Here is an 18040-nt window from a genome sequence, read left to right as displayed (position 1 = left end):
TTACATGCCAAGACAAAAGTCAATGGTTAATGACCATGAGTTTCATTTGGAAGTGGTTTCAGAACAGCATTAATTTATATTACCCAATCCAGACAACTTTTTCCACTAATGGTATAAATTACCTATAACCAACAAAGAATGTCAACCCACGGCCGCACATTACACACCTTCTCATTGAACTTTGTGGACATTATAAAACACCTTTAATCACTATATATAATTGAAAATAACACCCATTTAAATTCACTGCAGTGCATGATAGGTGACATGCAAAACTCTCTCCACACTTCCATTTGTTTGGCGCATGTTAATTGCTTGATATTGATTACAATATATATATGTATATATATATATATCCATCCATTTTCTACCGCTTGTCCCTTTTGGGGCTGCGGGGTGTGCTGTAGCCTATCACAGCTGCATTTGGGCGGAAGGCGGGGTACACCCTGGACAAGTCACCACCTCATCACAGGGCCAACACAGATAGACAGACAACATTCACACTCACATTTACACACTAGGGCCAATTTAGTGTTGCCAATCAACCTATCCCCAGGTGCATGTATTTGGCGGTGGGAGGAAGCCGGAGTACCCGGAGGGAACCCACGCAGTCACGGAGAGAACATGCAAACTCCACACAGAAAGATCCTGAGCCCGGGATTGAACTCAGGACTACTAGGTTTTAATTTTCCTGAGAGAACTCTCCTGAAGGAATCAATAAAGTACTATCTATCTATCTACTCAGGCCCATATAATTGCAGTGTCATCTGACTGCACCCTTCAAGGCCCTTCATGATTCACCTATCACTCCTATTTATCCTAAGTCCCATGGATGACACCTGTTAAAAGTCATCTGTACTAAGATCATTAACCTTGACATATGGTCAGCCGGCCACATTCGTAGTGCTGACTCAAACTAATGACATACAGCTCACAGATACATCATGGTGTTGTCTTCGGGGAGATCCCTATCGTTTGCAATGATGTGAGATTGTTAGCAGTGGATACTAGCAGTACTAACAGATTAGTAGGTTATTTTCCAAACGATGCACTGTATTAATCAGGATGGAGTTAAAAAAAAAGGTTGAAAAACCTTGGCATGCAATTCATGTCATTCATAATCACTTGTTGTTAATCGTTACTAACCAGTGAAAGTTGTCATCACTCGATAATAAATACAGTTTAAATTACGTCTATTCCAACTGCATCCATAAAGCCAGCCTGCCTTTATGAAATGAATATGTCGTTATGATGTTCATTAGGCTACAAACTACCCTAATTATTATACCTATCCTTTGTCTTACAGTCAGCATTAAAGTTTAGGGGACTAGACATTCAAAGTTAGCATGAAATATATAGCTGTTTATTGCACACACTTGAAGCCTTAACAAACTCAACCGTGAATAATTAGCCCCATTTTCATGCAGGTTTTGAACAGCTTACTTACGAGGATGGCATTCATCCTTGACGCTATGTCATACACCAGCCCTGCCAGTCGGGCTGCATATGTATACTCTTTTAAATCATCCTTCAGTAACCTGAGCAACAAGTAGGTCATGTTGCAGTGCATCGGATCGGCATATAGGTAGCGACTACAGGATGTGTGGGGAAAAAGAAAAAGAAAACAGCAAAAACAGGTGATGGAGATGACACAGACAACTATGTGGAGAATGACAGGAAGAGTATGTATATGCAGCCTACTGGCTTTGTGTCACACATAAAACTATTGGAACAAGCCTAAAGTCTAAAGCTAACTTTGTTAGTTGTACAGAACAGGAACTGCAATCATTTGCTGTACCTGACTATGTGAGACACAAAGAAAGGTCTAAAGAGCATAAATGTTTTGCCGGAGTTAAAGAAGGGAAGTAAAGATAAATGAAGGATGAAATGAAGATGGGCGACAACGAAAGGTAATATTGGACACCATCCACATTTGTTTTGTGTAAATATATATACAGTGTTTCCCATACATTCATTTATTTAGTGTGGGCTGCTACAATAAAATGTAGACCTTCGCAGATAGATTTGGCGTGTTCGCCCTCGCTCACAATCACATTGATAATGGGACTGTGTCTGCGTAGCTTGTCATTACAAATTTGTACAGTAATCGGGGGTTAAATCACCAAAAATAATTCCCGGGCGCGGCCACCGCTGCTGCCCACTGCTCCCCTCACCCCCCAGGGGGTGAACAAGGGGATGGGTCAAATGCAGAGGACAAATTTCACCACACCTAGTGTGTGTGTGACAATCATTGGTACTTTAACTTAATAACACAGTTGTTACTTACCATAGTAATAGTTTAGATGTAAAATGACATATAAATTATGTATGTGCCTGGGACATATGACAATATTGATTAGCAAATGTTCAAAAATCTGTAATTTTCTATAATAACGAAATCACATAAACACAACTGCAGCACCCACAAGTTGGCCTGGTTTATTGCAAAACTGGCTACTGTCAGCCATTACATCAAATAAACAAATACATTGTTTTTTCTCCAAACTCAACCACTCTCTGTCACTCGTACCAACAAACAATATATTGACATATTCACAACCACAGAAAAAATTCGGACATCACAAACTCCAACATAACACTTATCTGACAGGTTGCTACTATAATAAACCTACAGAACTTTTTCGATTTTGTTTGGGAGTCTTTATTATATATGAACAAGCAAAATAAACTGTTTTGTATTAAACCTGCTAGTAAGGAAATCTGTGAAAATAGACTTTTGGTTAAAACAAGGCCCTTCTATGTATTACACTTTATGTACGGTAACTCAAGCAGCTTTTTGTTATGGTAAATGTGTTGAATCGTTTGGTGTTTAATGAATAAAAGTAAATTTTGTAAAATACATTTTGTTAAAAAAAAAATATATATATATTGGAAAAAAGATGCCTTGATAATTCTAATCACCATAATTGAATCAAAGTACCCTGACTTGTAATCAAATCAAATCACCAGGTGCATAAGATGGCTCACCGATAATATGCATTACCTTTAAAATCAGTGCACACTTAAATGGAGCACATTAAGCTTTTTGACACACAGGAAGATTTTTCTTGAAACACCCATGTGTGTTATAATACTAAATGAAGTAAACACCCTAAGGGCAATAACTTCCTGTTCTGTTGTTAACAAAGGTTTAAAAACATGAGATAATGTGGCACATTTCTTCTGACACAAAGCTCAGCTTTACCTGTCTACACACAAACCAACAGTGGGAAACACCGATATATACTGTATCAAATATATTTTGTGTTGAAGAAAAAAGGGCCTGGCTGAGCCAATATAGCCCTGATTGGGTGCTAAATGGTTCTTATAGATTTGGATGCAGCATGAATGTGATAGTAAAGGAATCAGGATACTTACATGCATCCCATAGACGGTATTTTGAAGGTCATAGTTCAAGCCAGCTAGCTCGGCTGCATATGCATACTCGTTGAGGGAGTCCTTTAGGAGCTCCAGGTATAAATAAGCCATGTTACAATGTAATGGGTCCACATAAGCAAACGGGCTGTAGAAAAATAGCAGTGGAAAGCAAGGAAAATGTGCTGAGTAAAAAAAAAATATTGCGTTGTATACTTTTTTGTTTAACAAAGACCAGCAATTTCACCACGACATGCGGTTTAATATCGAACTTTATGAACCATGCATTTAAAAAATACAGTCATGAAAAAAACAAAATATATAGTCAGGTCCATATATATTGGGACATCGACACAATTTGAATCTTTTTGGCTCTAAACACCACCAAAATTGATTTAAACAGAAACAAACAAGTTGTGCATAATACAAATCAGGAAACAGTGTAGGAATTACAACCGTTTGCGTATGTGCCTCCCACTTTTTAAGAGACCAAAAGTAATCGGACAAATTAACGATCATAAATCAAACTTTTACTTTTTAATATTTGGTTGGAAATTATTTGCAGTCCATTAAAGCCTGAAGTCTGGAAGGAACAGAAATCACCAGATGTTGGATTTCATTTCTGCTGAGGCTCTTCCATGTCTCAACTATAAAGGTCTTCAATTCCTCCATGTTCTTGGGCATTTTTCCATAAGTTTTGTCCTCAGCAAGTGAAATGCATTCTCAAATTGGATTCAGCACAGGTGGTTGACTTGTCCACTCATAACATCTGTCTTAAAGGCCTACTGAAACCTACTACTACCGACCACGCAGTCTGATAGTTTATATATCAATGATGAAATCTTAACATTGCAAAACATGCCAATACGGCCGGGTTAACTTATAAAGTGCAATTTTAAATTTCCCGCCACACTTCCGGTTGAAAACGTCTAGTTATGATGTATGCGCGTGACGTAAACAGTTGATACGGAAGTATTGGTACCCCATAGAATACAATACAAAAAAGCTCTGTTTTCATTTCAAAATTCCACAGTATTCTGGACATCTGTGTTGGTGAATCTTTTGCAATTTGTTTAATGAACAATGGAAACTGCAAAGAAGAAAGTTGTATGTGGGATCGGTGTATTAGCGGCGGACTACAGCAACACAGCCAGGAGGACGGAGATGGATAGCAGACGCGCTAGCCGCCGAACTCACCTTAACTTCCTCCGTCTCGCCCACCGCATCTGTGATCGGGTGAAGTCCTTCGTCGCACCGTCGATCGCTGGAACGCAGGTGAGCACGGGTGTTGATGAGCAGATGAGGGCTGGCTGGCGTAGGTGGATAGATAATGTTTTTAGCATAGCTCTGTGAGGTCCGGTTGCTAAGTTAGCTTCAATGGCGTCGTTAGCAACAGCATTGTTAAGCTTCGCCAGGCTGGAAAGCATTAACCGTGTATTTACATGTCCATGGTTTAATAGTATTGTTGATCTTCTGTCTATCCTTCCAGTCAGGGATTTATTTTTTTTGTTTCTATCTGCATTTGAGCCTGATGCTATCACGTTAGCTCAGTAGCTAAAGAGCTTCGCCGATGTATTGTCGTGGAGATAAAAGTCACTGTGAATGTCCATTTCGCGTACTCGACTCTCATTTTCAAGAGGATATAGTATCCGAGGTGGTTTAAAATACAAATCCGTGATCCACAATAGAAAAAGGAGAGAGTGTAGAATCCAATGAGCCAGCTTGAACCTAAGTTACGGTCAGAGCGAAAAAAAGATATGTCTTGCACTGCATTCTAGTCCTTCACTCTAACGTTCCTCATCCACAAATCTTTCATCCTCGCTCAAATTAATGGGGTAATCGTTGCTTTCTCGGTCCGAATCACTCTAGCTGCATTGAAAACAATAGGAAAATGTGAGGAGGGGCAAGGCTTTTTTTTTATCAGATACCAAAAGTTGCGATCTTTATCGTCGTTGTTCTCTACTAAATCCTTTCAGCAAAAATATGGCAATATCGCGAAATTATCAAGTATGACACATAGAATGGATCTGCTATCCCCGTTTGAATAAAAAAAATTCATTTCAGTGGGCCTTTAAAAATACTAATTGGTTGATTTCACAGTATGCTTGGAGTCAATGTCCATTTGCACTGTGAAATGTCGTCCAATGTGTCTGAAGCATTTGGCTTAATCCATCCATCCATCCATCCATCCATCCATCTTCTTCCGCTTATCCGAGGTCGGGAAGCAGCCTAAGCAGGGAAGCCCAGACCTTCCTCTCCCCAGCCACTTCGTCCAGCTCTTCCCAGGGGATCCCGAGGCGTTCCCAGGCCAGCCGGGAGACATAGTCTTCCCAACGTGTCCTGGGTCTTCCCCGTGGCCTCCTACCAGTTGGATGTGCCCTAAACACCTCCCGAGGGAGGCGTTCGGGTGGCATCCTGACCAGATGCCCGAACCACCTCATCTGGCCCATTTGGCTTAATGTGAGCAGATAATGTTGCTTCGGGGAATATTATGTTGCCCGAAACACTTCAGAGTTCATCCTGCTGCTTCTGTCAGCAGTCACATCATTAATGATTACAAAGAAAACAGTTCCATTGGCATCCATACATGCCCACTCCATGACATTACCATCACCATGCTTCACTGGTGAGTTACTGTGTTTTGGATCATAAGCAGTTTTATATCAAATTGACAGAAACAGATTCCTTATTCAAATAGCACACTTGAAATTAACTCTACACCTTGTATCTGCTCCTTGTAAATGTGATAATGAGGTAAAAACACACACCTGGCCATTAAACAGTTGAGCAGCCAAATGTCCGATTACTTTTTTGTTGTTTTGTTTTTTTAATACGTTGGGGTGGTATATATAATCCAACATATTAAAATTGTGTCAATGTCCCAAAATATATGACTAACTGTAAGTTTTAATTAGATATTAGCTATAGAATAGGGCAAAAGCGGTCTACGCTGTCAACATTATCATGACATATTTACTTTTTTGACAGTGCAGATATTTTGGTCCTGTGATGGCACTTTTTTTCTATCTAACATCAGTCTGCCCTGAAGAAAATGTGCTGCACACCAAAGGTAACACTTTTCTTCTGGTATTTGACATGGCAGTCTGCGGTATTTGCTAGAATAATGTTCTGAATGTGTCAATCACGTTATGGAAACATAGCTTCTAAATTAAAACATTGCTATATTTTCAACATTACGCATATAGCATTTACTATAAGTGTGTAAATGAATTTAAAATTATTTGTATAATTAATATTATCCCTTGTAGTCCTGTGTCATCTGCTAACAGTTTCAAAGGTTTGCCTACAGGGTAATCCCCTTGAATGGCAATCACATACCTGAAGAACTCAAAGTTCAAACATGCTTTAGGAAGGAAGAATTTGTCATCCTGCTTGAACCACACCTTACTCATCGCAGTATCCTGGAAGAAAAAGGCACAAAGGATATTCTTATTTTTATGTCATTGTCAAGACATTGGAAAGTTGTATGATAATATGTGAGATTACAAAATGAGTGATAATCAACAGTGAGACCATGTTAAAGAGTTGTTAGTGTTTCTCCTTAAGCACATGGAAAATACTCAGTTCTGTATCCTTGTAAAAGCACAGGAGATTGTTTTTCTTTTCACAAAATCGGCAGCGAAAATCAGGCTGCTCAAGTGTGTAATCAAGAGTGGCACGACTTTGATGATCAAACAGCAGCAAACACACTTGCCTTGATTAAGGCAGGGACAGATGGAGATTCTTTCTCAAGAGGGTAAATCTCAAAGTTGGTAGGGATGAACTCATTTTTCATCGGCAACTTGAATTTGCCGTTGAGGTCGGCACCAGCCCATTTCTAAAACGCACACAATATAGACTATTCATAACGTGCACTTTTCAAGAAAGAGAAGCAGATTGGCTGCAGTTTTTGATTTTATTGTCACAGTATGACCGCATTAAGTCACCTTGATGGTTTCCTCAGAGATAACCTCCTGTTTGTACTGTGTACCGTACCATTCTTCTGTCTTATCTGCTTGAGCTTCAAATGACTTAGACACCAAAACAACTCTGCAAAGACAATGGAGCAGTGGTCAGGTTACATCAACAATTGACTTTCAATGAAGTGCTTTGGTATCTTGAAAGGCGCTACATAAATCCAATCCATTATTATTTTTGGGAAAAGTATTGAAAATTACAGCCATACCATGCTTTTATGGAAATTGTTTTTGAATTGGTCTAGATAATATGTATTGGATATGCTTTGGTGTAATTTTGCTTCACGGTCACATTTATAACCCACTTTCTGCATTTGGCTGCAAGATATTCGTTTGTAGAGGCGATCCCAGATTGCAAATGAAACCACGCTCCACCCTTTTCAAAAATACCAATGTATTTTTATAAATGTACACTGTCAAATATATCTTGAAGATGACCTTCACCACTATTTTTCTTTCAGTCATGGTTGAAAAAAAATTTCTAGGTAATGTTGCAATTTCCAAGCAAAACAGCAATTGACTCAAAAAACATCCCAATGTAAGTTAAGTAAAGCTGTTATCTTATTATCTATTGAAATGCAACTGATTAGTAGCATTAGAGATTTTACATAGTAATTTCAACACCTTCAAATTTGTTAATGAAAACTACAACTAAGATGCACGTTAGAACCAAACAGCTGGTGCGTAATAAGTACAATAAATACTGTATTAACACTTTCTTGGGCACAACAGAGAGTTACAGGATTAACAATTTTTAGGGCGCAAAAGAGAGCAAAGACTGAACTGACCAACCATAAACTATACACGACCATCTAAAGTCTTGGACTTAGAACTGCAATTGCAACATAGTGCCATACTTGTAAATGAGACTCACTCAATATACACAATATAACAACTGGACAGAGTTATCATAATCAGCTAATTTTTAAATGATGCAATAAAAAATAGATTTTATTATCAAAAACAATTAATACTTATTAACACACACAAAAGTACCGAAAATTGGTATCGTTGAGTACCGGATGGGTACTGTTCACATTTGAATCGATACAGTACCGATTCTTTGGCACCTGACAATCAGTACCGTATCGCTTCAAATGTGAACAGTACCCATCTCTCGGAGGGCAAGAAGGATTGCCAGACACAGCACATCCAGAATTACTACAATACGTCAATTTGTGACATCACGGACTACCCACCGATAAAAAAAACACTCCAAAATCCCAAGGGCATTGGCAGAGGCATCCAATATTGCTTGCAAGCCCATGACCAAATGCATGAACCTTATGATTTTACATTATTCAAAACACAAGTATCCAACATTGTAACAACCTTATTAATGTCAGAAAAGACTAAATTCATCGTAGATCACCTTTAAAGGTGCACATGTGCCTAGCATGGGTACGGAAACTGTATCATTATGGCACTGGCGCTGACATTAAGGCTTGTACACGGACCGATAAACTAAGTAAATATTGGTGCCTTATAGTGAATAGAATGCCTTTTATTGTCATGATACACATGCGCAATGAGATGAGGCAAAAATTGGATCTAATTTTAAATATAGTCGACTGTCGTGACAGTGTTACACTTAATGTTAGTTTTTCACTTGCACAAACAACAGCAAGCATCAAGCAAAACTGCTAAAGCCGAGACACTCAAAAGTTGGGTTGTACTTTACCTCAAAAAAGGCAGACTGTGCCACCTGCAACAAGTGCTTGGCGTGATATTAAGCAAAAAACGTATTGTAAAGAACTTTATTTTCCTCAATAAAACAACTCTTGCATGTAGGATTAACTAGAAAGCTCTGTTATAATTCTAATCTAACATTGCCACAATTATTTATAATTTATCAATTGCTGCTTGAATTGTGGGGAATGTATGCACTTAATGTGGCCTACATTAAAATCTGGCAATATATTTTGCATATTTCCTGTGTTTGTTGCTGGTTTGGATGTGATGGTTACGGTATACATATTAGTATTTAATCTATTGTGAATATTATTTCATTTTGGCAAATTTAAAACTTAGTTATTGTATTTATAATATTATATTCAATTTAACAAAATCCAGCTAACATAAAACATTTTTTTTCCTTTTTTGTACCAATTTAGGCCCTGGAAACGTTTCAAAAGTACCAATATTGGTATTCGATATCATAAAACATGTAAATGACGCCAACCCTACATGTGACACACTAGAGGAGTGGGCATTCATTTAGTTTTGTTATTTGAGCTAACTTGTGTTAATGTAATATATTATATGCATTTAAAGTTTGTGTTTCTGATGGAAAATCCAAATGACTGGACAATTCTGGATCTGATCATTAATTGAGCACCCTTCAAGTTATTAAGGCACATCCTTAATGACTGAGCCGCAAGCAAGTTATTATTGTAAGAAATATGATGTTCCTGTTGTAAGTAGGACCCATTTTTGTAGTTACAGTTGTGTTCATCCATCCATCCATTTTCTACCGCTTATAATTTAAATCACCACTGTCAATTATATTTCCATCCATCCATTTTCTACCGCTTATTCCCTTCGGGGTCGCGGGGGGCGCTGGAGCCTATCTCAGCTACAATCGGGCGGAAGGCGGGGTACACCCTGGACAAGTCGCCACCTCATTGCAGGGCCAACAGATAGACAGACAACATTCACACTCACATTCACACACTAGGGACCATTTAGTGCTGTCAATCAACTTAAAACGTTTATGAACAGCAAAAATTTAAATAGCTAAGTGGTCACTTGTTATTGAAAATGGTCAACCTTTAAAAGTTATTTTTACAAATGGGGCGTTAAATAATTTTCAGTGCAGCTGTGATTGATCGTAAATGCTCTTCCATCAACCTGACATGTTCTGGCCTTAGCTTGTTCAGCACCATCTCGATTAAGTCAGGCCTGAAGTCTTCCAAAAGGTACTCTGCCGCGAGAACCTCTTCAAGAGGGTAATACTGAAAAACAAAGAAGGCATTGCCTGAAACACATTTGTGTACCAGAGGCCTAGATGACCTAAAACAGAAGCATATGGGGATGATGACCACAGTCAATACAACAGCCACAAGTTTTAATATGTTACAGTAAAATCATCTTTTACATATCAGAGGACACCTACGTGCAGTAAACCAGCCACTTTGGAAGTATAGCCACGGGGTCGCTCCTTGTCTTTGAACCGGAACGCTACCTTGTTTAAATCCTAAACATAGCAAAAACACAAAAACATTTACATAGACATGTTATGTTTAAGTTGTGTGTCAAGTACTTAGTAGATGAAACCTATCATTGTGTGTTGATACAGTATTCCAGCAATCATAACCCCAAATGTTGAAAGTTAGCATTATGTTGACCTATCATCTAAATAGTTACCTTGCACTCTTGAAACACCCACTCCTGAGGACCTTCTGTACGCAGTTTCTGGATGTACTGGAACATGTGGAAGATTATGTCCTCAACGTGCACTGTGGTGACACAAACATCACGCTTCAATCAGGGTTATTTACATTTTAGTGTCTACTACACAAACACATAGTGTATTAACTCTTTAGAAGTAAACAGCAAGCAGTACTTACAAAGACCTTCCTCAGTCAAGTCCACATTGATAATGAAGAACATGAACCCTTTGGCTCCTTCTTTTTGACCTCCAACAAGTGTATTCACCCAGCCTTAACAGAATGGCATGTTCAATAAGGTTATGTTTAGGGATGGGAATCGAAAACCGGTTCTTGGTACGAACCCGCTCCCAAGGTTCGATCCCTGGGAATCATTAGACAGTTTTGTTAATGATTCCCTTATTGCTGCCTGTGGGCACGCATGGCATCAACATTTACGGAGCCATTAAGCAGCACACATTTTAGAATTATTTACGAGAAAGGAAGACAACAGGGCAACCTACAATATCTACTTGCAAAGTAGATATTGCATCAAAATGAGAAAATACTAGCAGAAATATTAGCAGACAGAGCATATGATAACGTTGAACGAATGACGCTTTTCGATCCCCTACGGGACGGTAGTGAACCACCAGCAGCAGCGGCGGCAATGTCAGCAAGTTGTCTGCTTTTAATACTGCAGGTTTCTAACACACTAAAATCCATCCATCCATCCATCCATTTTCTACCGCTTGTCCCTTTTGGGGTCGCGGGGGGTGTTGGAGCCTATCTCAGCTGCATTCGGACGGAAGGCGGTGTTAAAACATGATATCATTAATTGTAAACGTGAAATTAATGTTTTGCATGCATTACATGAGGACACGGCATCTGACAGGTTGTTTGCACTTCTCCTTATTGTCTAAGAGGTGTTCTCCACAGCAGGAGACACTGATTAGTCAGACATATCGTGTATGGTTGAAAAATGTTAGTACACTGTTCCATTTGACTTTAATGTGCTTGTATTTGTTGACTGACAGTTTTACTTTGCATATATAGACTGTACATAATAATAATGAAAAAAAAAAGAATAGTTTTGATTTCTATTTGAAAAATGTTAAACATAATACTGAATATTTTTAGGGGCCGAGCAATGGAGCGAGCCCTGCAGAGCACTGCAAGGGCACTATTGAAATTGCAGTTGTTTCTTTTAAATGCCTTTTTGAGGTCCTTAACATGCACGAAATGTCCCCATATTTTGCAAGCTTATCTGGTATGGTCAAAAATTTTATATTTATGGGGTTCTGAAAATGAAATTTCAAAATTGGCTCTCTAGCTCTCTCAGTGCCAAACTTTGCTCTGATGGTTTTTTTCAGCGAAAAGGGGTCATACTTAAAGGGGAACTGCACTTTTTTTGGAATGTTGCCTACGGACAGATGGATTTTTTTAAATGCATTCTAAATATTAAACAAACGTCAATAAAAGTATGCTTACAGCGGAGTTAATGGGAGCTCCATTATCCCACTCCTAAAATCCGATAAATAACCATTCAAAAACCACCAACAATACTCAATTTACATTTCGTGACTTGAATATTGACCAAGTATTAGTGATATTGTTATTATAAGCACTAACGCATACAAACTAGAGCGGCGCCGTGATCACTTCTGTGTGTGCTTATGTTTACATCATCGAGTGGTCTGCTGTTTCCTCGCTTCCATGCTCCCTGGAAGTGCATTTTGGATAGGCTGGTGCCTATCCAAGATGCACTCGGGCGGATGGCAGGGTACACCTTGGACAAGTTAACTCTTCATCGCAGGGCCAAAGCGGATAGACAGACAACCATTCACACTCACATTAGAATTATTTTCCAAATAAAAGAGACTGTGGGTCTCTTAAGACCTTACTCGTGTTTGCATACAACATGTTTTCTTACAAACGAAACAAAGTTGATGCTAATCTACTTGTTTGCTATGCGTTTAGCCAAATTAGAATCGATAAAGAACAGAACAGTGGAATCACAATCGTGAAAATCTTATCAATTCCCATCCCTAGTTATGCTTCATATTTATTAGGAAATAATAAATAATTTTTCTGAAGTAAGCTTGAAAATATATCAAAACATTTGTTGTGTGCTCATCATGACTGTATGTATATATTGAACATGTATTACCTTTTGATTTGAGTTCAGATAACAAACTTCCAGGACCTTCATGACCTATCAAATGTCCCAGATAATGTCCTGGGTTTGACTTATAGTATTTCTGCAGGTCTGGGATGGGGAACGTCACGTACAGATTCCTAATGTCTTTGATGGGTACAACTTTGTAGAATTGCTGGTACAACAAACAGGTGCAACCAATAAAAATAATTAGATACAGTACTATACTTGTATAGCAACAGTGAAAAGTTAAAACAGCAAAAGTGAAAAACAAATGCTCACTTTGAGATATTCATCTTGAAAGGGGTGATCGGGGAACTCTGGGATAGGTACATTCTTGTTCTCTACTTCTCCAAATAGCTTCACCACCATTGAGGTCAACTCATCTAGGGATTCTGCAGGTGAAAAAAAGCTTTCAACACTTAGTTATGAGCAAATGTATTTTGTTGAAAAAATTACAGCATTTATTTAGCTTTTATTGCGTTTGGTCAGGGTTTGGCGCGTGATGTGTTGTCAAATCTGTGAGCAACCACAACTCGTCGACTGTTTGGCTTGTTGGCTTCCTTCATTGCAAGCAAACAATAGTTATTAAATAGAGAAGGGGAATTTTTATTGCAGCTGCAACTAAGCGATGCGTTCCAACGGTCATTTATATTAGGTATGTGCCAATTGATCAGCTAACCACCGATCATTTATCGAACAATTTTCCTGAAAAGGTATGTGATTGCCATTCGACATTGCCGATTAATGCTTTTCAATTTCCATCACAAACGCCAATCCCCTCTGGCTAATATTGTAAATATTTATTTGTAGTCCTCCGGCTGACACGCTAGTAGCTAATTGTGTATCGCCTTACAGTGTGGAGGCTAATAAAAATCACCTCCATTACAGCAAATAAACTGCTTTTCTTAGCATCATAGGTGTCATAATTGGTCCTTCCAATCATGTCATGTGTTGTTTTTGCTTTATTGATTCCATATGTTAGTGTTTAGTTATTGTCTCCATTCCAATTTTTTTTATTGCAAAATGTTGATTCGAAATCAGAGAAGAGTTTGTTCAGGTGGGCTGTACTTATAACATTGCAAACTTCCATTCACCAGAACCTAAATTGTTATAAAATTACAACAATTATCAAAGGAAAACTAAACCCAGCATGAATACATCATTAAACATTTGACTCAAGCATTTACTTAAGGGTGTTTCTTAGGTTTGCATTCCAATAACAGGGTGACTGAGGTGACATTGTTTAGATATCGAATACCAAATGTATGATGTGAAATGGCTGAAGGAAAATACTGAATACGGTACTCATGTTTCAGTAGTTATTAATTCACTTGACTGCACACAAACAATGAATGTCCAATATCTAACTTTAATAATAGGAAACGGTAACCAATAAAAGGTATGGTCAAAAGTTAAAGGAAAACAAACCAATTATTACATATACACTGGAAGCAACATCATTAAATTGTTGTAAAGCTAGATACTGTTTAAGTTGACTGTTAGAAATCACTTTATCACACTTTCCTTTTAAAACAGATCCATCTTACTTATTGGTTATGTTGAGGAAAATATTGTCTTACCTCTTCCTAAAACACAGAGACCCATTAGATTAGAGGAGTAGTATGTTGAGTGAAATTTGAGCAGCTCCTGACGGACATCAATGCCGTCGTTTGATGGCCTGGTCTCGAGGGTCAACTTGTTACCTAAAACAAAACAGATTGCATTTGATTTTCTTTTGAGTAACTAAAATACTGTATTATTGGATTGTCAATTGTTAATAATTGGCATCACATGGTGAGGTTTTGAATACCTTTTATAAGACATCAAGCACAAATAGCTTCCCTTTGTGAAATGACTTTAAAAATCCAAACATAGTTCAATAAGGCGGTGGGCTCTTCTCTTCTAATACTATCCAATACTGACATCAGGTGTTCCTTTTTAAGTAAGGTTGCTGCTCCACCACATTGAATGGAGTCTACTGAGTAAAGTTGGGTTCTTATTAGCCTTCTGTTCAAATGTAAAGAGCATTTATTATTTTCTTGTTTTACTACTTGATATTCAACAAACTGTGGCCAGCACAGTTTGTCCTCTCCTATTCTCTCCTCCGTGCTAATCCAGCTAACACATAACATTGAAAAGAATATTGGCTAATGGTTCTCCCATGGTTAGTTAGAACCAAACCTAGAACTAATTTTTAGAGAACATTAGCATTAATGCCGCATTCTAGTCTGTGTTACTTTATTTAACATACTTAAATAATCGATATTTGGACATATGTCCATCGGTTTATAAATCTTCCACGATCTAATTGTGACGCAACAAAGAATCGATCCCTTTTTCCACTTCGCATCTAGTTCCTCCTTGTAAAGTGTTTCGGCATGCCTAACTTGGAGGAGGCCCATGGTAGATCAAGGACACGGAGTGACTGCAGCAGTGGTCATCAACCTTTTCGAGCCCAAGGTCCCTGGTCTTAGCCAAAATCCAAAGCAAGATCTACCCCTGCGTCAACTATGTTTTATGTGTGTGTGTGTATATACATATATACACACACACACACGTATATTATTTTTTATTGAAAAAATATAATTTATATACTGTATATATATATATACACAATTTGTGTTGTTGTTTTGGTTTCTTAAAGACAAAGCTTTGTGTCATTATTATTGGCTAATGTCAACATTTTAGCGTTTTCTCATTGTGTTTCTTGCGGTTTTCCCAATTTTGACAAACAAGTTACTGGCCCGCACAAATGGCCTGTGTGCCGCATTTTGGGCACCCCTGCAGAAAAAACTAACTGTTTATGGCCACTATAGTCTTAGTATCGTAGTATATTTGTTCATCCTATGGTTACATATGGGTCGCAAGTCACATGGTTGTCTTATGTCAAGACTCGGAAGTAGTAAAATCAGCTGTTCACCTGGCGGGTTTATCCTGTGTGATTAAAGAGGGGATAAATGGGAAGTCCTTCTTTAGCTGCCGGCTTGTTTTATCAAATATTACTGCTTTTGCACAAGACAATGTTTAGTTTTGTATGCATCATGAATCATCATAAAATCAAGGAGCAATGTTCAAGGACTATAATTTGGCTGGTTAGTTCTCGTCACAGACGAGCGATAATGGTCGTGGACTCGTGGTTGCAAAAGAGTTGTTTGATGTTGAATGCTAGAAAATGTCCGATGTATTGCAACCGTCACCCTTAATGCATTGTTGCAGCTTAATGATCTATGAGCATGTCATGCCATGCGCATTTGTGAGATAGGGTGTAGCGCACGGCCGTGCTCGTGGCGGCGGTGTGGAGAGCCACGGGAAGAGAGGCTGATGAGAGAGAGGCAAAGACACGCAGGCATGTTTAGGTTTTAAAATGCTTGCCTGGTAATTCTCCGGGTGGGTGTGTCAATGATGTTATATTAATATATTTTTTTCTAATATTTTCACGACCGGTATCATCTCAAAGATTGACTGGTCGATCGATGGGTTGGCGACCCCTGGACTACAATATGTCTCACAGCTGCCCTGGGAACGCCTTGGACGTGGGCTTCCCAACTAAGACTGCTACCCCAGTCATCTATGATATTTAAGGCCTTCTAAAATACTTTATTGTTATTGCTGATCATGTGTGTACCTCAATAAATCTTCCTGTGTATAAAAAACTACCTGTTCCAAATTTACTGAAGGGGTGATTTGGGTTGCCAGTGGCCTTTTCCAGCTGAAAGAGCCTCCAAGCATCATTCATCAGATTTTTGTCATGCTCGGAGTCCACAGCGTTCACCTCTCGGTCCTTACAGCTTTCATCAAACAACGGGCACAGAAAGAACTGGGCAAATCTACAGGTTAGAACATACAAATGGATGTCATCATTAAGGATAGTAGACATTGTCCACAACACAGTATATAAATAATGGTTTACTAAATTTGGATGACTTATAAATTAAATTCCATGTTTTTTGTGGAAGACAAATCTTGGCTGGTATGGTTTGAAATGTAAATGTTTTGAGAGTCAGCCGTCATCGAGTAACTAACAAATAAGGCGCGCCTTTTAATATTTAATCACTCTTGCACGCAGTGTCCATTCTCACTAGACCAGATGGTCCTCAGCCTTTACTAGTAGTGGAGAACAATTACCTTATACAGCTAACAGGTGCATGCTAGGGGACTATTAATTTATGAAGGTAATCTCATCCCACAATTGACTGATTGTCTTACTCCGACCACCACAAAGAACAACAGCTTCACCCTATGCCTGAGGAGGTCAGTGTCTATGTTGCATGTGTATAAAACCAAATTCAACACAGTGTTATACTATAGTAACTTTAAAAAAACTGAAAATATAGTACACTCGTGTGTGTGCTGTTGTCAATAGGTGTCCTTTATGACACTAGTTTCAAGCCAACATTAGAGTTGTTGTTTAACAAATGACCAAAACTACAATGTTAACTCAGTAATGAGCAAACCCACATATGGCCACACTGTTAAACAAAAACTACTTTGTGTATATCTTTCCTTGGTTAGTAAGCTATTATGGTTTTAAGGGGATTAGCGGTTTAATTAACACTATTAGGACTCAAATGTTGACAAATATCCAGATCTTCACTGAAAATGTAATGGTTGTTCTATAGGCGATGCACCAATACACTAAAAAGTTTGTGTGTACTATTTTGAAAGTACATGTGTAAAAAGTTAAGCTTTTGCATAGTACTGTACATGCACACTAAACTATGTTCCACAGGTGAAATATAATCAAATCAATGGTTAATTACCTATCAAGAGCTCCCTGTAAGTGTTCGTGAGACACATCAAAGTAATAGTTAGTGTGCTCGCCACTGGTGAAGGCGTTGGAGCTGCCAGCATGCTCACTCAAGAACTGGCCGTACTCATTCTCCTTTGGGTACTTCTTTGTCCCCAAGAACAGCATGTGTTCACAAAAGTGCGCCAGGCCTGCAATGTTTGCCGGGTCCGATAGGGAACCTGGAAATTCAAGTGGAACTATTATTAAAATACAGTCAAAGATGCAGTGGAGATATTTCAATTTGACTCTGTGTGGAAATAATTATTCATACATATGCCTTAATCCAACAATACATGAAAATGTATTCAATAACTTGATTAATGTCTTAAGTGTTTGTTTTCTTTGTCACTCTGTGCATCACTCTCAGTAA

The 18040-nt window shown here is 38.4% G+C and overlaps 1 protein-coding gene across 2 annotated transcripts in view; it reads right to left on the bottom strand.

Moving 5' to 3' along the window:
• ide (insulin-degrading enzyme) overlaps nucleotides 1–18040 on the bottom strand; it is a 55110-nt gene that overhangs the window by 30220 nt on the left and 6850 nt on the right. For both annotated transcript variants that reach the window (XM_062058743.1, XM_062058742.1), the window contains exons 3-15: nucleotides 17642–17849; nucleotides 16539–16708; nucleotides 14462–14584; nucleotides 13161–13273; nucleotides 12891–13053; nucleotides 10922–11014; nucleotides 10719–10810; nucleotides 10468–10548; nucleotides 10203–10306; nucleotides 7323–7425; nucleotides 7091–7213; nucleotides 6715–6797; nucleotides 3379–3523 (exon numbers count right to left, since the gene is read on the bottom strand). In XM_062058743.1, the coding sequence (XP_061914727.1) occupies nucleotides 3379–3523; nucleotides 6715–6797; nucleotides 7091–7213; nucleotides 7323–7425; nucleotides 10203–10306; nucleotides 10468–10548; nucleotides 10719–10810; nucleotides 10922–11014; nucleotides 12891–13053; nucleotides 13161–13273; nucleotides 14462–14584; nucleotides 16539–16708; nucleotides 17642–17849 (1601 nt within the window). The remainder of the gene's footprint in view (nucleotides 1–3378; nucleotides 3524–6714; nucleotides 6798–7090; nucleotides 7214–7322; nucleotides 7426–10202; nucleotides 10307–10467; nucleotides 10549–10718; nucleotides 10811–10921; nucleotides 11015–12890; nucleotides 13054–13160; nucleotides 13274–14461; nucleotides 14585–16538; nucleotides 16709–17641; nucleotides 17850–18040) is intronic.

This window comes from Entelurus aequoreus, linkage group LG09 (genome assembly GCF_033978785.1).
Source record: "Entelurus aequoreus isolate RoL-2023_Sb linkage group LG09, RoL_Eaeq_v1.1, whole genome shotgun sequence".
Lineage (NCBI taxonomy): Eukaryota > Metazoa > Chordata > Actinopteri > Syngnathiformes > Syngnathidae > Entelurus > Entelurus aequoreus.
This window is presented reverse-complemented; position numbering and strand designations above follow the sequence as displayed.